The sequence below is a fragment of the Drosophila albomicans genome, chromosome 2R (assembly GCF_009650485.2).
Source record: "Drosophila albomicans strain 15112-1751.03 chromosome 2R, ASM965048v2, whole genome shotgun sequence".
NCBI lineage: Eukaryota > Metazoa > Arthropoda > Insecta > Diptera > Drosophilidae > Drosophila > Drosophila albomicans.
The window spans coordinates 5,633,559-5,655,872 of NC_047631.2; the positions used below are offsets into that span (position 1 = coordinate 5,633,559).

General features: G+C 37.8%; 6 protein-coding genes across 15 annotated transcripts in view; 3 read left to right on the forward strand and 3 right to left on the reverse strand.

The window, feature by feature from the left end:
* Positions 1 to 341: 341 nt before the first annotated feature.
* LOC127565908 (uncharacterized) lies at positions 342 to 1,575 on the reverse strand. Its single transcript, XM_052006823.1, has 4 exons — positions 1,438 to 1,575; positions 778 to 958; positions 421 to 700; positions 342 to 355 (listed from the first exon to the last, which is right to left on the reverse strand). The coding sequence occupies exons 1-4, from the start codon at positions 1,464 to 1,466 to the stop codon at positions 342 to 344; spliced, it is 504 nt and encodes a 167-aa protein (XP_051862783.1). The 5' UTR covers positions 1,467 to 1,575.
* A 3,503-nt stretch (positions 1,576 to 5,078) lies between these two features.
* Positions 5,079 to 7,859, forward strand: LOC117575192 (N-acetylglucosaminyl-phosphatidylinositol de-N-acetylase). Its single transcript, XM_034259305.2, has 4 exons — positions 5,079 to 5,978; positions 6,036 to 6,326; positions 6,508 to 6,601; positions 6,660 to 7,859. The coding sequence occupies exons 1-4, from the start codon at positions 5,465 to 5,467 to the stop codon at positions 6,835 to 6,837; spliced, it is 1,077 nt and encodes a 358-aa protein (XP_034115196.1). The 5' UTR covers positions 5,079 to 5,464; the 3' UTR covers positions 6,838 to 7,859.
* Positions 7,713 to 12,861, reverse strand: LOC117575186 (uncharacterized). 6 transcript variants are annotated; one of them, XM_052007514.1, is made up of 6 exons: positions 12,641 to 12,861; positions 10,101 to 12,318; positions 9,159 to 9,755; positions 8,869 to 9,090; positions 8,029 to 8,809; positions 7,713 to 7,968 (listed from the first exon to the last, which is right to left on the reverse strand). In XM_052007514.1, the coding sequence occupies exons 1-6, from the start codon at positions 12,674 to 12,676 to the stop codon at positions 7,731 to 7,733; spliced, it is 4,092 nt and encodes a 1,363-aa protein (XP_051863474.1). In that variant the 5' UTR covers positions 12,677 to 12,861; the 3' UTR covers positions 7,713 to 7,730. The 6 variants fall into 6 exon arrangements, with proteins under 6 accessions (XP_051863474.1, XP_051863473.1, XP_051863472.1 ...); XM_052007513.1 differs by having other exon boundaries at positions 9,159 to 9,839; positions 12,641 to 12,860; XM_052007512.1 differs by having other exon boundaries at positions 9,159 to 9,923; positions 12,641 to 12,859.
* Positions 12,862 to 13,184: 323 nt separating this feature from the next.
* LOC117575861 (uncharacterized) lies at positions 13,185 to 14,908 on the forward strand. The gene is made up of 2 exons (XM_034260282.2): positions 13,185 to 13,373; positions 14,030 to 14,908. The coding sequence occupies exons 1-2, from the start codon at positions 13,305 to 13,307 to the stop codon at positions 14,774 to 14,776; spliced, it is 816 nt and encodes a 271-aa protein (XP_034116173.1). The 5' UTR covers positions 13,185 to 13,304; the 3' UTR covers positions 14,777 to 14,908.
* On the reverse strand, positions 14,886 to 18,008 carry LOC117575860 (aminopeptidase N-like). Of its 3 annotated transcripts, XM_034260280.2 has the most exons (5): positions 17,507 to 18,008; positions 17,297 to 17,452; positions 15,794 to 17,231; positions 15,219 to 15,730; positions 14,886 to 15,159 (listed from the first exon to the last, which is right to left on the reverse strand). In XM_034260280.2, exons 1-5 carry the CDS (start codon positions 17,950 to 17,952, stop codon positions 14,925 to 14,927), a joined length of 2,787 nt encoding a protein of 928 aa, XP_034116171.2. In that variant the 5' UTR covers positions 17,953 to 18,008; the 3' UTR covers positions 14,886 to 14,924. The 3 variants fall into 3 exon arrangements, with proteins under 3 accessions (XP_034116171.2, XP_051863076.1, XP_051863075.1); XM_052007116.1 differs by lacking the exon at positions 17,507 to 18,008 and having other exon boundaries at positions 15,794 to 17,247; positions 17,297 to 17,405; XM_052007115.1 differs by lacking the exon at positions 17,507 to 18,008 and having other exon boundaries at positions 15,794 to 17,239; positions 17,297 to 17,389.
* A 149-nt stretch (positions 18,009 to 18,157) lies between these two features.
* The window catches only part of LOC117576295 (heparan-sulfate 6-O-sulfotransferase 3-B), an 87,684-nt gene continuing 83,527 nt past the window's right edge, over positions 18,158 to 22,314 (forward strand). Inside the window, exons 1-2 of one of the 3 annotated variants that reach the window (XM_034260947.2) lie at positions 18,158 to 18,508; positions 20,456 to 20,877. In XM_034260947.2, coding sequence (XP_034116838.1) covers positions 20,692 to 20,877 — 186 coding nt within the window. In that variant the 5' untranslated portion in view covers positions 18,158 to 18,508; positions 20,456 to 20,691. The remainder of the gene's footprint in view (positions 18,509 to 20,455; positions 20,878 to 22,314) is intronic. The other 2 variants (XM_034260948.2, XM_034260949.2) reach the window with 2 other exon arrangements.

The window sequence follows — 22,314 nt, forward strand, 5'->3', positions numbered from 1 at the left end:
GATCCTTGTCGAAATCAAATTTGGCGTTGTTTTCTGATATTAAATTTCTATAAAAAGGCAGTTTCTCATTTGTCATCTGGTCATTACCAACTAAAGCTCTAGTCATATTTAACTTGTTAATTTTTTTAATTCTATATTCAAACGCAGTACAGTTTTTTATGGAGGCTCTTTCCATAAATCTGTTTACAGCCCTGCACTGCGTTTGTTTTTTTAAATACTTAGTATGTGTTATTTTAAGACTACTTGTTAAAACTTTAACGACCCCATCAAAAGACCCTTTAAATATAAAGCTATTGCAAGATGGATCCTTACAATAACCATACGCTACAAAATTTAACTTATTAATTCTTAGCTTCTTAAAGTATAGAACACACGCATTATTATGAGAGCTGTAAGCTTCTCTAATCATGTGCTGTATACTTTGTGAGGCAGAGAACTGGTTAGTTAATAAAGAATACATATTTTTAAAATCGATTACCTTAAATTTACAGTCCTCATACTTGCATTTTGTAAAGATTGCACGTGGGCTATTCAAATTGTCTACTAGGAGGACCGATCGATTCAAACTTGCATTTCCACTGTGGCATTTTTTTCGAAAACATTTCAAATTGGCTTCTATTAATGTTTCGTCTGCCGGCTCAATGGAAATGTCAGTAGACTCACAGACTCCATTAGGGACATCATTGGATTTTGCCTGAAACTATATAAAAATTCAAATTAGAATTGAAATGATCTACAAATATTTACATATATTAAATTCAAATTTTTAATACTTACACGTTGGAAGCACTTTAGCAAGGCATAACGATTCTTGCTATTGTTGGCAAATGGAACCACTCGCTTCTGATTGGCATTTAGTTTGTCCAACAATATTTGGTAATCCAACGTCGAAAGTGTGCTTCCGGAAATTAGTCCTTCGGAAACTGCCTCCTGTACAGCATTCTTGTATCCATAGTTGCTATAAATGCAAAGGAAACATTGAAATTATTTATTTATTTACATGTTTTTTATTATACACAATAATAAAAGAAGGAAGTGCTAGCTACTAAGGCCATCGACTCTGAAATTATTACTTGTATTAAATACAGGGACGCTTTAAAGGCAGTACAGGGACTTTTCAGATATTGAGAAAAATTGTGTTGCAAAGTGAATAATAATAATTTTATATCTATATATATGTATATGTATATATATTTAAACACTTCGAATATATATTTATGGCATTGAAAATTCAAAACAATATTATTCACTTTGAACACACACTTTTCCAATCAATTTATATTTTCCCGGAATGGCCGCTGCATTGTCACAAAAGCGCCACTGCATATATATATGTATATGTAAATGCATATATGTATATACATATATGTATGTATGATACTGCACTTAAAGTGCGCACCGGATGTAATACACATATGTACTACTTTATGTACTTACGATTTGGTGGACATCAATTTACGTGGCATTTTCAATATTTTGTTTACTCTCCCTTTATTAACTTTTAACTTTATATGTAAATCACTTGTGCAGAACTTGTTGTTTAGCAGAACATACAGCACTATTCCGTTATGTTCAGAGTTGCCACCAAGTTCATAAAGGGTGGCCCAACTTTCGGCCGTAACACGTGTTGCCACCATGGTAATATTATTTTGGCAATAATCACAAGAAGAATTAAATTTTCTCGAAAACGGCTTAACCGATTTGAATAAAACAAAAAGCAAAATATTTGTCTATTTGATTCGAATAGAATGAAATAGCGCGACATGGCCAATAAGTTGGGGATATATATGGGTAATAAATATGATAAATAGGTATGTACATGATCGCCATTTTTTAAATTTGGCAACGCTTTGACTACTTTAGGTATTGCGCAAAAATTCAAAAATGTGTACTATTCTACTAAAATGCGATTTTCTCGAAAAGGAAAATCACGATTTGAATAAAACAAATTGCAAAGCATTCGAATTTTTTATGTTTATATTATAACAATGCGCGCCTTCTCAGACAAAGTCTAGGAGAGCGTATAATCGAAAAATGTAGATGTTATTTTGAATTTTCTCGGAAACTATGATAATTTGCTATGTAGTATATATTGGGAAATGATACATATGTTAATTATCTATTTTTTAAAGTATTGACCAATTATGTACATAGTCAAAATGTTGAAAAATCTGCAAAACAAAAATTCGACGCTAACTTTTTACTAGCTTCGCAGATGTTAAGCGTTGCCATGCCAAATTGAAATTTATTTGTAATTTTCGCAATAATCACAAAAATTGAATTTTCTCGAAAACGGCTTAACCGATTTGAATAAAACAAAAAGCAAAATATTTATCTATTTGATTCGAATAGAATGAAATAGCGCGACATGGCCAATAAGTTGGGGATATATATGGGTAATAAATATGATAAATAGGTATGTACATGATCGCCATTTTTTAAATTTGGCAACGCTTTGACTACTTTAGGTATTGCGCAAAAATTCAAAAATGTGTACTATTCTACTAAAATGCGATTTTCTCGAAAAGGAAAATCACGATTTGAATAAAACAAATTGCAAAGCATTCGAATTTTTTATGTTTATATTATAACAATGCGCGCCTTCTCAGACAAAGTCTAGGAGAGCGTATAATCGAAAAATGTAGATGTTATTTTGAATTTTCTCGGAAACTATGATAATTTACTATGTAGTATATATTGGGAAATGATACATATGTTAATTATCTATTTTTTAAAGTATTGACCAATTATGTACATAGTCAAAATGTTGAAAAATCTGCAAAACAAAAATTCGACGCTAACTTTTTACTAGCTTCGCAGATGTTAAGCGTTGCCATGCCAAATTGAAATTTATTTGTAATTTTCGCAATAATCACAAAAATTGAATTTTCTCGAAAACGGCTTAACCGATTTGAATAAAACAAAAAGCAAAATATTTATCTATTTGATTCGAATAGAATGAAATAGCGCGACATGGCCAATAAGTTGGGATATATATGGGTAATAAATATGATAAATAGGTATGTACATGATCGCCATTTTTTAAATTTGGCAACGCTTTGACTACTTTAGGTATTGCGCAAAAATTCAAAAATGTGTACTATTCTACTAAAATGCGATTTTCTCGAAAAGGAAAATCACGATTTGAATAAAACAAATTGCAAAGCATTCGAATTTTTTATGTTTATATTATAACAATGCGCGCCTTCTCAGACAAAGTCTAGGAGAGCGTATAATCGAAAAATGTAGATGTTATTTTGAATTTTCTCGGAAACTATGATAATTTGCTATGTAGTATATATTGGGAAATGATACATATGTTAATTATCTATTTTTTAAAGTATTGACCAATTATGTACATAGTCAAAATGTTGAAAAATCTGCAAAACAAAAATTCGACGCTAACTTTTTACTAGCTTCGCAGATGTTAAGCGTTGCCATGCCAAATTGAAATTTATTTGTAATTTTCGCAATAATCACAAAAATTGAATTTTCTCGAAAACGGCTTAACCGATTTGAATAAAACAAAAAGCAAAATATTTATCTATTTGATTCGAATAGAATGAAATAGCGCGACATGGCCAATAAGTTGGGGATATATATGGGTAATAAATATGATAAATAGGTATGTACATGATCGCCATTTTTTAAATTTGGCAACGCTTTGACTACTTTAGGTATTGCGCAAAAATTCAAAAATGTGTACTATTCTACTAAAATGCGATTTTCTCGAAAAGGAAAATCACGATTTGAATAAAACAAATTGCAAAGCATTCGAATTTTTTATGTTTATATTATAACAATGCGCGCCTTCTCAGACAAAGTCTAGGAGAGCGTATAATCGAAAAATGTAGATGTTATTTTGAATTTTCTCGGAAACTATGATAATTTGCTATGTAGTATATATTGGGAAATGATACATATGTTAATTATCTATTTTTTAAAGTATTGACCAATTATGTACATAGTCAAAATGTTGAAAAATCTGCAAAACAAAAATTCGACGCTAACTTTTTACTAGCTTCGCAGATGTTAAGCGTTGCCATGCCAAATTGAAATTTATTTGTAATTTTCGCAATAATCACAAAAATTGAATTTTCTCGAAAACGGCTTAACCGATTTGAATAAAACAAAAAGCAAAATATTTATCTATTTGATTCGAATAGAATGAAATAGCGCGACATGGCCTATAAGTTCTGCAAATATTAAGAATAATTTGATGATAGCGTTAACATAAAGTTTTGCCGCTAACAGTGATCAAGTAAACTGCAAAATTACGATTTAAATAAGAATATTTAATTGCGTATATTTATTAATTATAACAAAGTAATATATATATAAATAGAGTATTTAAATGTAATTTTAAATTATAGTAATATTTGTTTCGTTTAGTTATTTTCTGCAATTATTTGAAGTCCCGCCAAAGTCCAAATGGTGTTATTTAACACTGACTGGTTCCACGCTGGTTCCAGTGATTTGATGCACCTGCGAAATGAACTTGTTTTTGCGGGTTAGGAAAAGGTCAATTTTCTCAAAAACAGAAAATTGGATTGCAACCAAAATTGCTATATATCTTCCTTATAGTTGTATCTACGAAAGTATAATGTGCGCTATGGCCGACAAGAAAGTCAAAAAAAAGTTACGGTCATTAATCGGTAGCATTGATTTTTTGTGCTCATTTTGTATGGGCTGGAGCTGAGGTTATCGTACTTTTTCTCAAATATCTCAAAAACGAAAAGTTTTAAAATTATGAATTTTTGAGGGTATATTTATAAAACAATACTCTATAACTTGTTATAAGCCGATTTGGCCGACAACTCGTCAAAGCCGAGATATTTGCAAAAATGTTGCTACCCCAATTTTTCAATCACGATTTTAGTGCATAAATACTACATGAAATTTGACGAACATGGATTTAATAGAAAGATAATTTAATTTTCTATTGTTTTGCATTCAAACTTTTTTAATTTTAGTTTAAATACCACGTAAAAAGACGAAAATAAAAAGTTTTTTTTAGCCGATATTTTTTTATCGATATGTGACGCTAAAGTTGCGGAGCTATCTTGACGCACATCATAAAATCCAGAGGTATTTGAAAACAAAAGCATGTGTTTAGCTATCGTGCGCTGACATTTGAGGACACGATATTCGCAAATTGGCGCTACACGCACCCATCCCTAGTTGTTGCCCCGTCAAAATACACACGCACGCAGCGCAAAAATAAAATGCAATTTTTTTTAGTTCCGCCGCGTATATTGGAAAGCCGTTTAAAGTATTAAATTACCGACATACGTTTATTTCGTTTACAATTATTTAAGTATTGCAAAGCAATTGTTGCACTGTGCATTAAAGGGGACGAGGATAATAAATTAGTTCGAGTTAATTGAGTTTTTATGTCCATTTTTGGTGTACGTTTTGACCAAACGGAAAAACAGTAGTAGAATACACAAGCAAACGCAATGAAATGAAATTGAACTGGCTAAGCGAATTCTTGGCCAATATTGTTAACGCTAGCGCAATTACCGAGGCTGTCACACGTCCGTTCATTGGCCTGCGCCAACAACTGACTCCATCAAGCATCTATTGCCTGATCAAGTCATCATCGGCTGAAGCGCTGGAGCATATACTGATAGCATGTGCGGTATACTTGCTAGTATGCCTGGGACTCTACAAGCTGACCTTCTGGCTGTCGGCTGCGGCAGCGGCAACAGCAGCGGCGTCGCCATCAGACGCAAGGAACAGCAACAACAACAACAACAACAGCAGCAGCAACAACAGCAGTGGCAGCGGGGAGAGCGGCTTGCGCAACGCTTTGCAATGCGGTCTGCGTAGCGTTCATCTGCCCAAGGCAGCTTTAATGGGTCGTGTACTTTTGGTCATCGCACATCCGGATGACGAGTGCATGTTCTTTGGGCCATTGATCTATACGCTAACACAGCGCGATGGATGTCAAGTCTACGTGCTCTGCTTGTCGAATGGTGAGCATTAAATTCTCCCTCTATCTATATCTATTAATACTATTTGAAAACAATTAGGCAACTACGAGCAGAAGGGCCAGGTGCGAAGAGATGAATTATATCGGGCGTGCAAACGCTTGGGTATTTGCGAGTCGAATATCATTTTGGTTAACGCCACCAATTTGCCAGATGATCCAAATGTTGAGTGGCGATCAGATGCTGTTGCCAGCTTTATATTGCATACGGTTGAGAGTCTTGATATACAGGCGATATTCACCTTCGATCGCGATGGGGTCAGCTCACATCCCAATCATTGTGCAGTCTACTACGCAGCCGCTTCATTGTGTTTAGCCAATTTATTGCCTAAGGGTGAGTCACGGGTTTTTGCATAAGCAGCAACAGCAATAGCTGCGGCAACAATAACAATAACAAATAGGCCACAACCTAAATTGCACATGTTAATTGTCATGCTAATTCTGGGTGTTGTTGCTTCGATTCGTTTTCTAATTATAGCTTCAATAATTTAATATTCTGATATAACTTTTTGCAGGGTGTAAGTTTTATACACTAGATTCGATCAATTTGGTACGGAAATATCTATCAATCTTCGATTTGCTGTGCACATGTTTCATGTCCTCGCATTGGTATGTATTTAAATATATATTTATCAATATATATAGTATTTAACCATTAATATTATAGGTGCATTCTAAGCTGGAAGGATGCGTCGATTGTAAGAAGTGCCATGATGGAGCATCAATCGCAGTTGAAATGGTTCCGTTGGCTGTATATCTACACATCGCGCTACATGTTCATTAACTCGATTCGCGAAATAAATCTGTCAGATATTGAGCTCGAAATGCAGATACATGATAATTAGAAATGAACGGCAGGAACATTACGATATTGTTTGAAAAGTTAAATGAAAGAATATATATATATAAATATTGTGAAAAGATTGAACACCAAAAGACAAACTACCTTCACAAATGAACGCTTGATGCACGAGCGTCTAAACATTATTTTTGACACTGACGATTCTACTATATTAAATACTTATATTACCATAAATTACTTTATAGCATAAGCGCTTGGAATTAGCCAAATGCAACTTTTTGAGCGTCTGCGAAGGCGATCAAAGAGTTGTCTTAAAGATTTAAATGCAAAAACCAACCAGGGAACAAGAGTCAAACATACACACGCATGATAACATACATGCTTTGAAACCAAGAAACAGTCCAGTAATTAGTCACACACGAACATACCTCTGACATGTCTTACATATCTTTGCTATTGATTAGTAATTAGCTATAATTCTTTATTATTTATACTCGAAGTCGATGCGAGCAAATGTTCCAAACAATTTGTGCGATGGACTCGCTGTATGTTATGCTAATTCTATTATTGTTTTGAAATCCTTAATTATTGATTATGTTGTGATTTATGTTATGGGTGAACATTCTAATCCTTCCTTAGACTACAGTTTTAAATGAACGACTCCATTTAGTTTTTGCGTATGTAAATTTTGTAAAATAGTTTGTTGTAAGCAGCGAAGTACAATAATTTTTATATGTCGTTAAATAGTCTATAATGAGAGAGATTCATAGATGCTGAGAAAACAAAAACAATGTTACTTATGTATTGTATTTTAAATCCAAAAAGCAGTCTCACTTTTTTTCAATTAAAATGTTAATATGCGAAGCTTTTTTTTTGCAGCACTGAACAATAACCTGGCATTAACATTCTTTATGTCTATTTAATTTTTTAATGCTTTTATTTATCACAGGCCACTTTAGTATTATCAGCTACATTCGCATTTAACTTTTTTTTTAACAAGTCCCCAATGTTAATTCCCTCCGTGCTGTTAACGATAATTTTGCGGGGACCAATATTGGACTCGTGCAGTGCCGATTTGAAGGCCTCATCGAGTTCGCTCCATGTAAATGTTTTGGCAATGAATTTGTGCATCGGCGCGCGTCCCGATTTCATAAGCGTTAATGCCGTTGGATACCTTTTTTACAGAGTGCATATCGTTACAACATAATAAGCGTGCAAGTCCTATCTTACTTACATGTTGGCGGATCGAAAGCTTGGAATAATTCGTATGTTTTTCATGAGAACATCAAGAGCATTGAAACTGGCACACTCACACTCACATTCAGAGAGCACACACACGCCGCATGGCTGCAACGCCATTACAGCCAGATTCATAGTCATAGGAGCCACGGCGCAGTTAATGGCACAGTTCGGCCAACCGTCGAAATTTTTGTATATTGTCTCGAGAACCTCGCCAAACAAAGCGTTCGGCTCGAAGTGTATCGTAGCGAAGCCAAATACCCGATTAATTGTTTGTAGCGCAGAGGCCATTGTCCCAGCAACTATCACCCTCTTAGCACCAATTGCGGCAGCACACATTGCTGTCGACACCCCAGTGGGAGTTGAGCCAATGATCAGTACATTGCTGGTGGGTGTTATGTTTGCCTTGAAGCACGCCTGACACCCCATGGCCAGCGTTTGGGTGAGTGTGCCCTCCTCCATGCTAATGGAGTTTGGTAAGCGGTGGCACAGATCGGCGGGATGCGATTGATGACTGGCCATAAAGCCATTGTAAACCAAATCCGTGCAAATGTTGTATTGACCATTCTTGCAATAATCACAAATACCGCATGACAGCGCCGCCTCCATGACTACACGATCGCCTACATGCAGATTTTGCACACAACTACCGATTTCTTCTACAAAACCAGTGGCATCGTGTCCCAATGTTATGCCTTCTATATCACGGTTCGCGTTCTCATAGACATGAATATCTGAGCCGGTTAAAGCAATCGAGGCGGTACGGATTAGAACATCTATAAAGTAAAATCTTTTTAAATTAAAATGTATACACATTTTCGAAGAGATTAATCACCATATTTTTTGAGATTCGGACGCTCTTTGTGCTCTTTGCGTATGTGGTACGACACTGGAATTTTGACGACCTCAACAGATCCGGAGGAAGCTTCTTCTTCTTGGGGCATGCAATTTTCTGTGGCCGCTTGAGAGACAAACCGTTTTATGCTAAGTAACGAATAACTTTGCATACGCATCTGGTTTAAACTACATAAGCCCGATTTTAAGAGCTTATTTCTTTCTACCTAATCAATGAGAAACGATTAGTTTTTTGTTCCTACGTCTGAACTGAATTATTGTTTAGCGTACCTTGACGAGGATTTGCATGCTTACATACGTTAGGAAGTTTCTTCTTGGGCTTCTGCATTTTGGCCATTGGAGGTTTGGATTTACTCTTTGGATTTTCACATTTCTTTTTGGGGAATTTCACGGTAGAGCATTTCGCTACAAACTTTTTTGGACACTCATCTGAATGCTGTCCATAACAATCTGTCCGAAGACCAGTCCGTGCCTTTTTATGCTTACGTTTTGGTTGTTTGCTTTGAAGAGCAGCACATTTTGATTTTTGACCCTCATCTTTTTTTCCATATGTCCGACTAAATTGAGTACGAGGCAACCACGCACTCATCTGCAAGCCTGCATAATGACGGCGCACAAGAGTCGAGTACACAGTGAAACGTGCAGGCTTTAAGCTTTGGGTTCGGCGAGATGTGGATAATCTGCGTTTCGGATGCCACAAGGACTTCGACTGATTCAACTGTGATAAAGGACTTGTGCAAGTGGAAAACTTTTTCTTGCAGGGATCCTTTTTTCCTTTTCCGTCTTTACCTCCCTTTTTACTCTTTGCGTCCTTACCGCCCTTTCCTTTCTTGAACTTGGCACAGGGATCTTTCTTGTCCTTCCCGTCTTTTCCTCCCTTTTTACTCTTTGCGTCCTTACCGCCCTTTCCTTTCTTGAACTTGGCACAGGGATCTTTCTTGTCCTTCCCGTCTTTTCCTCCCTTTTTACTCTTTGCGTCCTTACCGCCCTTTCCTTTCTTGAACTTGGCACAGGGATCTTTCTTGTCCTTCCCGTCTTTTCCTCCCTTTTTACTCTTTGCGTCCTTACCGCCCTTTCCTTTCTTGAACTTGGCACAAGGATCCTTTTTATCCTTGCCGTCTTTGCCTCCCTTTTTACTCTTTGCGTCCTTACCATCTTTTCCTTTCTTGAACTTGGCACAAGGGTCTTTCTTATCCTTGCCGTCTTTTCCACCCTTTCCTCCCTTTTTACTCTTTGCGTCCTTACCATCTTTTCCTTTCTTGAACTTGGCACAGGGATCTTTCTTGTCCTTCCCGTCTTTTCCTCCCTTTTTACTCTTTGCGTCCTTACCGCCCTTTCCTTTCTTGAACTTGGCACAGGGATCTTTCTTGTCCTTACCGTCTTTTCCTCCCTTTTTACTCTTTGCGTCCTTACCATCTTTTCCTTTCTTGAACTTTGCGCAGGGATCCTTCTTGTCCTTACCGTCTTTTCCTCCCTTTTTACTCTTTGCGTCCTTACCATCTTTTCCTTTCTTAAACTTGGCACAAGGATCCTTTTTGTCCTTGCCATCTTTTCCTTTTTCTCCTTTCTTGGCACTTTTAGCGTCCTTGCCGCCCTTGGCGCAGGGATCTTTTTTACCATCTTTTCCACTCTTCCCATCCTTTCCCTTTTTAAACTTGGCGCAAGGATCCTTCTTGCCGTCCTTACCACCCTTGCCATCCTTGCCGCTTTTGGCATCCTTTCCCTTACCGCCGCTACCCTTGGCACAGGGATCCTTACCACCCTTCTTACCAGAACTAGCCGTTATTTCAACCTTATCTTCACTCTTTGATTTTCGGTGCTTTTGCGGACGATTACACTTGTCTTCTTTACAGGGGTCTGGTAGTTTGCATGGCTTGGGGCACTTCTTCTTTTTTTTAATAATCGGGTGCTTGCATCCGTCTTTTAGAGATGGACTTAATGGCATTGGTACAGCTGCCGCTAAGCTTTCCTGGGGAAGAGTGTTGGGCAAAGCTGCTTTAGGACTGTTGTACTCGACTTTCGGACGTTTGTGATCCATTTTCATGTGCTTCTGGGCCTGATGACGCTTCAATGCCATGCGGGCCTGAGCGTGTGATTTGTGAGGATCATGATTAGCTTGGGCAGTGGGCTTTGAAGTCAGCTCGGAGGCAAAGCCTTGTTGTAAGGCAGTGCTGCAAATGTTGGCAGCTATCGAGGTAACTGCGTCGTTGTAATTAGGTAGGTTCTCTTGTGTCAATTGTTCGGGATTGAGGCGATCGGCATCGATATCGACGGTACCCTTAATCAAGGCATTAAAGTGAAGGGGAACTGTAAATTGTGGTTCATTCGCAGGATCCACCTTGACATTGGTTTCCAAGAAAACCATCGGCTCGTTGTCCAACTTTGGACCGTCCTTCATGATTAATTCATCGCCATAGAGGATTGCATCCCGCACATTCGTCATATTCATCTCGAATGACAGCTGCATCGACGCAATGGCCATATCAGCCAAATGTTCGCCCAGCTGTTGCGGAACATCTATGGTTATCTGCTGAATCTCAGCCTCTGGTGGAACGTCCTCGTTTTGCGGTTGGGCTGAAATTTGTGTTTCAATTGGATCAGCCAAGGGCATGGCACCGGGTTGCGTCTGTGGCGTTGTGATGGGCACTGTGTTCGGATTAATTGGAAGCGTCGGCGGTGCGTTTGGCAAGCTTGGTGTGAATGGCGAGGGAGTCATGGGCGCCACATCTGCTTGGGTAGAGGCAGCTAAATCGGTGGCCAGCGATGCTACTGCGGCCTGTAATTCCAGTTCGGGTGCGCTTATCTCGGGTGCAGAGGAGGCCACGACATCCACTTCCTTGGTAGTGTATGTGTCCCATAGATGAATGTCATCCGCTTTAGCAATCTGTTCTAGTTCCTCCATAACAGGTGCCTTTTCTTCAACTATATTGCTGTTATTGTTAATGTCGGAAGTCTGGTTATTCAACTGATCCTTGCGATAGTCTTCGATTATGGTGTTAGTAAATAAGTCTATCTCATTGGCATGTTTACGCAGCTCATTGATGACAGTCAGCGTGTTCTTTAAGCTGTCGCTATCCTGATTCACTAAGTCCAGCGGCACTATAACGATTTTCATATTGCTTTCGCCTTTATCTGGCACAATAACGCCAACCGGTACAATTTGGGAGGCTGCTTCTTCATTTTGTGTTCCAGTGAAGCAGATTCGCTTGCGCAGCATGTCAGATGCGTTGTTAAAGGTGAACACGTTCGTAGTCCTTGTGGTGAAGAGTTGCACATGGATGCGCATTGGTAGATGTGGGCGAATCTCCATCAGTAATGGCGGCTGCCAGCTGGCGCAGTTTGAGCAGATCTTTTTCCATTGCTTACAACTGCCATGGAGCAAGCGATGCGGTCGGCAGATTGGGGCGTGATAACGTAAACATCGAGAAATCTGTGATAGATATGTCGCCATTCGATTAACTTTTATTAATTTGCACAATTTCGATTGCCAAAAAAAAAAAAAATAAACAAAAAATAAAAATGTATTTAAAAAAATTTCGCTAGACAATTTGAATTTTCTGAACAAATATTATGGAAAACTAAGTGAATCGAAAGAGAAATATGAATTAACTGAAGCATTGCTAGATTTCCCTTCAGCAAAGTATTAAGTTTGGATATCAATGGTTGCTTGGATAATACAAAAATTTATGATATCTTTTATCATTTTACGAATGATAGATTTATTAAGATAATTAAATGTACCGCCAACATACCTGAAGAAAGCGGGTCATTTTACCAAATATCCTCATAACCACTAATAACTCTTAAATAACAAAATTCGAAAATTACTTGAAATACACCACAATGAAAAACATTTACCAAAAATAATTCAAGTTTTGTTTTAGTCGAAAAAAGGTGTACTTTTATATGCAGTACATTTACAGAAAATTTGGAATTTCGCTATATATTTTTCAGATTTTGGATGGTTTTGTGTTGAGCTGTGTGTGAGGACTAATTTACATTATGTAAATGTAAACGAAAGAACGTCTAAGCATGTTAACTACGATGTAGATTTTTTTTTTAAATTTGAAAATATATAGGTTTTGGGTTTCAATACGCTTGCATAAGAATATTCGTACATATCTATAAGTTCTCGAATTTATTTTTGCGTCTCTTTATACCTAATGCAATGAATTTATGTTCAAAAACTGACTGTACACTTACAGCATATTAATCAATCTTTTATTGTTTTTTTTTTCAGATTCAGAGCCAACGTTCAGTTTTGGGCACACCGATAGACACTCAGTCTGTAGCCAGTCAGTATTCGGTTGACGTTGAACGGGTCGTGAGTACGAATACCTACCTGGTTGTTGGTCTAGGTTTGATTTGTACGCTTGCTGGCAACGGTTTCGTTTTTAGTTATTCGTATGTGCATAAATGTCATTGACAATGTCGCGATTGTCAAGCTCCACATATAGTTCACTATGTCTTTTACTGTTCCTCCACGTAAGCCCAAACATCAAATAAAAAACTCGTATGATACAAAGTAGTAGCACAGTTTGAAAGATCCTTTAATTATACGCATTTAGTAAAGTTTGGTACTGTATTTGCTAGCTCCGTCTTCGAACCTAGAGTTAAGTCATATGCTTGAAGAAGTGAGGGCCCAAATCTCAACCTCCTAGCTTGTAGCCTTTGAGCTGTGCTTCAGCAAATCAGTCACGTTGTGCAAGAGCTGCATGTGATTGGATAATTAAACACACATATTCGGTAGGCTGCTCATTCTTCCACAACAAGTAATTTTCTCTCAATGGGATATAAATATTAAAGATCAATTTAGGCCAAATTAAATTAAATTAAATTAAACATCCAATTATTCAAACAGCAATTGTGGATTATATTTAAGGACAGGATTTCAATTTGGACTGGCATTCGCAATAAAAATTTTAGCCAACTATTGCTTTTCAAGACCTTGAGTGTATTTGTAGGGTATAATAGAACAATTAAAATGATTTCGGGTGAAGCGTCGTCATCTCATTAAGGCCAATCATGTGTATTGAGCTACGATTGTCGTAGCATATGAACTGCCTAATTATAATTCACAATCTGCATATGGATTTTTGATTAAGGTACTAATAATTCATATTATATACATTTTTATGCAGTTCGTATGGTTGCTGTTGCTGACGACGACACCTGGAGCAGAGGCAAAGCCAGCAGACTACAATTATGAGGCAACTTCATCCCCATCTCCATCCATAGTCAGTAAAAAAGAGTCGACACATATTGTCAGCTTCGTGAATCTAAAGAAAGCACAAAGACCAAGAGAAGAATTCGATTTTAAACGTAACGAGGCGGAGGCCAACAACTCGATGCAAGTGCAACAATTATTTGGCAGCTTGTTGCTGTTGCAAGGTCCAAGCAACAATAGTCTCGACACAGACGATGCGCCGGCAACCAAACGGAATACGCTCGATGATGAGCTTAGCCTTGATGATCCGGTGAGTGAACAACACGAAAGCTCAACGGAAACACCAGATGCATGGAATCGCATTAAGCTTGCAATTCCCGTGCTGGAGCCGGTCAAGCACTTGCTGAATGCTGTTGGAGGAGGCGGTGTCAATGACACACATGTGCGCACCAACACGCATCGACTGATTGGCCATCATGGAGTTCATCATACAACCCATCACAGTGGTAACGAATCATCTGCCATTGAGACGGAAGAGGATCGCGAAACAGCCATTGAGAGCAATGGTTTCAATACCCTCGAATCCTTGGGCATGCTCGGCACTATGCTCTGGGGCATATTGCAGAATCTGCGCAGCGTGTTTGCAGCGAGTGCTGGAAATGCTAGCTCCGCTTTCTCAGGCGGTGGCGGAGGTAATCATGGAAGTGCGGGAGACAATTGAGTGCATCTCTCATTCGAATAGGATTTGGTCTTGTGTTCTGTGATTAATACTAGCGCTTATAATACTACTTGTTATACTAATAAAAAAAATACGACAATTGTTAAAATTACAAAAATCTATTTAGGATAATAAAACATCCTCTTAAACTTTAGTCATAGCAGTGCATATAAAGATTGCTGCTGAATTCCGAGATTCGCTTTTGCCGCCACCGAAGATTCAACTGGGCTTGCTCAAGCGCTCGTCGCAAGATAAGCATTGAAGACTCCAGCAGCTGCTTTTGTGTCTCAATGAATGTTCTCATTTGCTGATAGTCCCGCTGACAATTGATATTTTGGGCAATTTTGACGAGTAGCGCAGCTAGTTCTCGTCGGTTTGACTCATAGCTTTTTATGTGTGGAATAAATAAATTATTAATTACATTTAATTAAACTCATTTACTTACAACTGTTTCAGTTTCTCAAACTTATGCATGACAAAGTCTTTGGCTATATGAAAACCAATATCATTGCGTACAATCGCTTCAAAAATTTGAGATGCATCTTGTTTTCGTATGAGAGACTTTTCTCTAAATATTACTTTCAGATAGTGCTCAATTTGATCAACTTTACGACTGCAGCTCAATGAGAGAAGTATAAGTCGTTTCTCACTGGCTACTGAGCTGTTCGTGTAACGTCGCCAAAAGAAATTCCAATCATCCGCATCGCCATGTTGAACTGCCGTACAGTAAATCACTGTACGTAGATTTTGGGGAACTGGATTCGATTCATCCGGATTGTTAAGGATGAACCAGCGATGATAATATTTCAACGCTCCCTTTACACAATCTGCTTGGTTCAGGCGGCAAGCCCAACGATTGATTAGTGTTTTGTGGGCCACGTGATGACGATTGTCTGCATCCTCGTGTATGCCCCCCAAGTAGTTGTAGATGGGATCAAGCAGATGGTTCATAAAGTGCTGTAAATTAGGGAGTGTAGCATGTTATTGATGTGGTAGAATCAATACTTATTTTAAATTAACCTGAAACTCTTCAAATTCAGATGTTTGTCGCATGATTCGTTCGATGGCAGATAGCTGATTCAATGCAGCCCGCCAGGGAATGAATTCATGCTCATGCTTCAAGTATCCCAACAGCTTCAGAGCTAACGCATAACTGAGATGACCACTCCAAGCCAGCGACAAGGAATCGTCCAACAATTGTGCCCGATTCATGACATGAATGCGCTTAAACACACCGCTTTGCAGACCTTTGATGATCAATTCCCAGTTGCCAGTATCATAGTTAATGCGATATGGAGTTGCCAGCTGCACGTTTAAGATCAGCCATTCCTGCGCATAGGGCAAGTCCTGCAGCTCAAGCGGCAACACTTCGCCTCCCTGACAACGTAGCCAGGCTCTTGGCTCGGTAGACACAAAGTTGGATTGGGAATCTGTCGTGTAGCTAATTGGCACAAACCAACAGGGCTCCGACTGCAATGGACTCTCGTTCATCTGAGGAGGCTCGACTTCATCATACATTCGATAACGGCTCTGGGTAATTGTTGCCGACTTTGTGAAGTAGTGACGTTGCACACTAATCAATGGAATGCCCGGTTGGAATGTCCAAGTGTCCATGACGATTTGCACATCTAAGTCATGTGGCATGGTTTTCAACAGATGCGCCGCCTCCGTCAACTGCAGCCACAAATCTTGCTGCTTGGCATTAATATATGAGTGCTTCTGTAGATAATAATTTAGGCCACGTTTAAAAGCCTTGTCCCCTATGAAAAAGTGCATCATTCGAATAATAACCGCTCCCTTGCGATAGGTAATGACATCAAAGAGCTCGGCAATTTGACTGCCACGTCTCACAGATGGCTGATGAATGGGTCGGGTGTTGCAGAAGGAATCTGTGTAGAGGATGGCAAGCACGTTTTCTACTGATTCCTCCTCATAGGCATGCCAATTGCTGCACAACGCGTTCATCCCCAAGGTGGCCACATATGTGGCAAAGCCTTCGTTCAGCCAGAGATCATTCCACCATTCCATTGTGACCAGATTACCAAACCATTGATGTGCCAGCTCGTGTGCTATAATATTGGTAACACGCTGCTTATCCAGCAGAGATGAAGCCTCCTCTGCGTAGAGCAACGATGCTTCTCGATATGTAATTAGACCCCAATTCTCCATTGCTCCGGCACTAAAATCTGGCACAGCCAGTTGATCCATTTTGGGCAACGGGTAACTTATGCCAAACAGCTGCTCATAGTAGGCCATTAAGCGTGGTCCAATCTCGGCAGCATATTTGCACTGCTCAATGGCCGATGATTGCGCCCAGGTGATGAACTTGACTTGGCGCTCATATGGGTCATTGTACGAGGCGTAGCCTGCGAAGTCGTTGATGCTGAAAGCTACCAGATACGTGGACATTATCTCAGTCTGCCGGAATATGCTCCATACCCAGTTCCTGCGTTCACACCTGCAAGTCTTGGGAACTACTATGAGCTAAGCACTTCTTTCTGTAATTAGGAGCAAGCTACATACATGGGAATCTTCTCAGCTAGCGGCATATTGCTAAGAGCATTGTAATGCTTGTGGTGGCCCAGTGTAATGTTGAAGGTGGCCTTGAGATTGGGCTCATCGAAGCAGGGAAATGCGGTTCGAGCGTCCGTCGGCTCGAACTGCGTTACCGAAATGAATCTGTGAAGACGAATACAACATTAAGAGGCAATCAAAGGATGCAGATATTCTTACCGTGTTTGGCCACATTCATTTTGGTAGCTACTGGCATAGTAACCCGATAACGTTTGGCAGAGTCTGGCCCAAAATGGCAGTCGAAGCACATAACGTTGTGAAGGCCACAGTTGAGTATTTAGATGCAATATATAGAAATCAAATTTTGAGTCACGCTCCACACCTTTAATAGCAATGTCCTTGTGGCACTTGCTGGCCACGGACTGCATCCATATGCCAGTAGTGTCGATATTTAGTCGGGAACCGACATGCAACGTTATGTTATTGGTGGCTTGCAAAATGTGCAGATGAATTTCAACATCGCCGGTGAAGAATAGCCGAGTGTAGTCATTCAGATGGGTTAATAAACGCAGATTGTAGTGATGCGGTTTTATGGAACTCGGTAAGCGGTAATTTTCGAAGCAAAAAGATGCACAAATTATATTTAGCAGCACAATTACACGCATTTCAAAACGAGCGGCAAACGAATTTAATTTCGATTAAAGACTCATAACATGACGTTGCCACCTAGTTGAATTGTGATTTTTTGTTATGTTGCCAGCTAACATTGTTCACAGCTGTGCTGTTAAACGAAATTAAGTTGGTAGCCCCGATATTCATCGTGACGTCACATGTGCGTATTTTGTTTTCGCTTTTCGCCAGTTTATCCGCTGCTGCTGGTGAAAATAGACGTGTAAAGCAAGAATGCGCGTTCGTGGCTAAGAATTATTACAACATTTACTCGCTAAACGCTAAATATTTACACAAATAATACAATAATTAAGTGCTTAAAACGCCGAGTGTGTTTTACAGTTTTCGTTTGGGTGTTTCTTGCAATATTTACGCATTTGTTGTGTCGTGTGGCGCGTTTTGTCTATACGAACGTAAGCCAAAAAGAAAATGTGTGCTAAATGAGAATGTAAGCAATAAGAATACACAAAAATACTCGAAAAATGTAAATAAATACAGCAGTGTTGTCTGCAAATTGTTACAAATTGAAGAGGTCAGTTATTCGTAAACAAAGTAAGTGAATTGCAAACATTTATCTACTGGACTTAGCCCCGTTAATCGACCAATTGGCCAAAGCAAATGTTGCAATAAGACACCAGCGAACAGCTGTTTTTACGTTTCTGCTTTGCCTTCGCATTTTGTTTTTGTTGAGTGCTTTACTTTTAGTCGCTTCGTCTCTCAGCATGTGCATTAACTACGAGCTCTTTTGTAATATGTAATTCGTTTAATTCTTTTTTTTTACTGCATTCACATTTTGTTAGCGATTTAGTCTATTGCGGCTGCCACTAACATTCACAGCTTGCGCTTGCTTTTGACGTCAGCCGACACAAATGCTGCAGATGGACACCGGCGTTAATTGGGGGTGGGGCAGTGGCGACGGGGGTTGCCACGAGGGTTGAGGATTGCTGGGGAATGGCGTCAGAACAGCTCAAGCATCCAATTCGAAATGTTGCTAAATTGTTACTAAAATAAATAAACAAGGCTAATATTAGCATACAATGTGTATACGCCCTATTCGCGTGCCGAATCTGCAATTGGAAATTTATTCCCCTTTTATAAATTGATTGTTGAGTTGAAATGCAATGCAAATGTTGAAGAGATATTATAATTAAGTTTTTTTTAGATTCCCATCACAAGTTCATTGCAATTCAGAGACATTTTAATGAGCTATTAAAATGAGAACTTTTTGAAAATTGCATTTTACATTTCCAAATTTCATTAATTTACCTCCATTCCTTCTATTCTAAATAAAAATTGCAAAAAGCTTTTCTTAAGTTCATGAATTTCAAATATGTTTGTATTTGTTGTTTTGTGTATAGCAATGTTTATAATCTATGAAATTTCCATGATTAGAATGAACAAAAATTCGACGTAATTCAATTCATTTTACGTGCTGAATAAGAGCAAACAATCACTAGTAAATTGCATCGGTTGATTAAAAAGTATAAATAAATCACTCAAGATTGATTGCAATTGCGTTTCATTGCTGAATTATTTAAATATATTTATTTACCTTTTTGTTAATATATATGTGATTATCAGATATCAGCTTAATTCCACATACGGTCTTTCTGCATGATCGCTGTTGCACATAAGCAATACTATGATATATTCTGTCAATATATAATTATGTATGCCAGCCACAGCAACAACCACCACAAAATCGCATACGCATATTTTACATTTGCGGAAATTGAGATCAACCCACAGTATAGATATAGATTTGATTTGACTGTCCCAACCAGTTGTGGCAAGTCTCATTCAGCTTCTGTTCAATGTTTCTATCATTTGTATTGTGTCAATTTTTGATTTATGCCCCCTGTATTTTATCTATAAGTTGTGTGGCTTGAGATTATCGAAAGTGCCTACACAAAGTGTTTGGATCGTAACAAATATAAATCTGTTTAAGTGAGCGTCGTCTACTTTTTCGAGTCACATATTATATGTACATATTTTTTGTATATGTATTCATTTTTTTTTGCTTTTCTTTGGTCGCCGAACAGAGAGGAATATCACTTTGAGTAACTGATTATTTCTCTCTACAATTTGTAATTAGCAAGTTTTGTTTTTGTATCAATGAAGTTCTCAGACAGCTGGAACTGTGCTAATAAAACTAATATTTTTATCAGCTAATGTTTATTTAATATAGTAATAAAAAGTTTATGTATGTCATTTGTTAGACACTATAAACCTAATTAAAATTTTTTAAACCTTTTAAACGATTAAAAAAAACAGGAAACACTTTTCGAAACAATTCAGATTTTAATTTGAATGATTTGTAAAGCTAACTTCGCTCTGAAATGTCAGACTTGTTTTGGTTCCCCACTATTTTCTGATAAGACTATTCAAATTGTTATGGGCGGCTTGTGTAATCTATTTGAAACATTACTGTAGAATTATACATATGAAATCATATTTATGACTTATCTAATAAAATATTTTTTTTTTATATTTTTGCAGTTACCATTTCGAATACATTTAAAAATTAAGAATTCTGTTATGGGTCGCCAAAAATGATTTGTCGTCGGCGTACTTTTCATGATCGTTGTGAGCGACAATCGTTATCGGACAATGACTGGCGTCTGCTTGGGTTACGTAAATGTTAATCGGTTCGGTGTTGAAGGGGCATGAATGGTACCAATGTGGATTGTATTATTTCCAAATTCGCGGTAAACTAAATTGAGGCCCTATGGAACATGCCCGTGGATATGCATAAAAACGTCTCCGTACAAGTTGATAGTGATTTTGCTTTATTACTGCCCAGCGGTGTTTATGAAATCAAGAAAATGGAACCACGATCCAAAATACGAACAATCATTGTATTTTGTCTCTTTCTGGCCATTGCTGGCATCATTGGATTCGGCTACTTTTGTCAAGATCAGGTAAGTGTCAAATGACTATAGATACTGATCAGTAATCGATAACTGTTGCTATAATTATTATTATCTCTTTTGGTTTCGTTCGGAATTCCGTCTGACGCAAAACCATAAATTTAACTTTTTGCATTTTTTGAGACTTTTTCTTGGCGCCAATGCAAATAAGGTAGCAAGAAATGTTAAATTTCATAATTTATATTGCTGTTTGCATTCAATAAACATTTATTTTCGTTCCATAATCGATTCTTGGGGGTTTTCGTAGACCCAAAACTGGTTTTTGTTTTGTTTAAGTAAAGTATTTATTAGCTTGTCTCTCATCAGCGGATTACAAGCCGCTCACTCCAAACATTCGACTCCGCTTCTTTTCATTCAGGGAACAAAACAAAATCAAATAATTTTTTGTTCTTTCGGAAAATATTGGCGCCGTAACCTTTGCATTGTTTAGATATTTGTATACACACAAGTCGAAAAGGTGTCAGAAAATCTTCCAAATATTCTAATACTACCCTAGATATCAAATTTTGTTTATAATAATTGCAATACTCTTCTAATTTATGATCGACATCAGAAGTAACTTGGGTAATCATTTATTAAAGTTTTTCTGGCATTTCCAATAGATTCTTTCTTTTAAGATTTATGTCTTCTGTTCAGTTTCCAAATCAAAAATATAATATTTGTAATTTATGTCTTCAAATCAAAAAATAGTAGCTACGTGTTGACGTGATAGCTTGGATTAATATGTTGAAATTACACACAATGTTATGACGGATTTAATGAGTGAGGTGCAAAAGTGCATTAATCTTGGTCCATAAAAATATTTCCCAAGCATTTCTGTGCATTTAACAGCACTCCCGGGACTCATAAACTCTGAACTCACCAGGCTATCAGTCAGTTTACAGCTACATAAATATAGATGCGCCTCTGTGTCTGGGAGTGTATATGTAAATTATCAATTAATCGTCGAGCCAAGTCTTCTCTAATATTAGCGTCTATAAATTCATTAGATGAGCTCATAAATTTTGAAATGCCGCGCGTTTTATGCACTGCAATTTCATTAAAATTGACTCGCCTCAAATTTTGTATAGGTATCTGACATACTTCTTGGAATGACTTTAAAATACCCGTGCTAGATTTAGAACGTAGCTTTTTTTTCTTATTTAATTTTAAAATATTTTAAAAACGTTTTTATAAACATTAGAAAGTTGTAAATATGTACATATTTTATTTTAGGAAACATTTCTGAACTTCTTTTGTAGAATCTAAATATGCCCGTTTAGCTTGAAATAAACAAACGAACTTTTGTCTACCAAATGTCTCATAAACATATATGAAACTATGTGGAAAATATATTACTATATAATATCCATGTGTGTTAAACTGACACGTAGGCGTTTGTTTTTGAAAATGAGTTCAGTGTCAGATCTGTGTGTAAACCCCATTAAG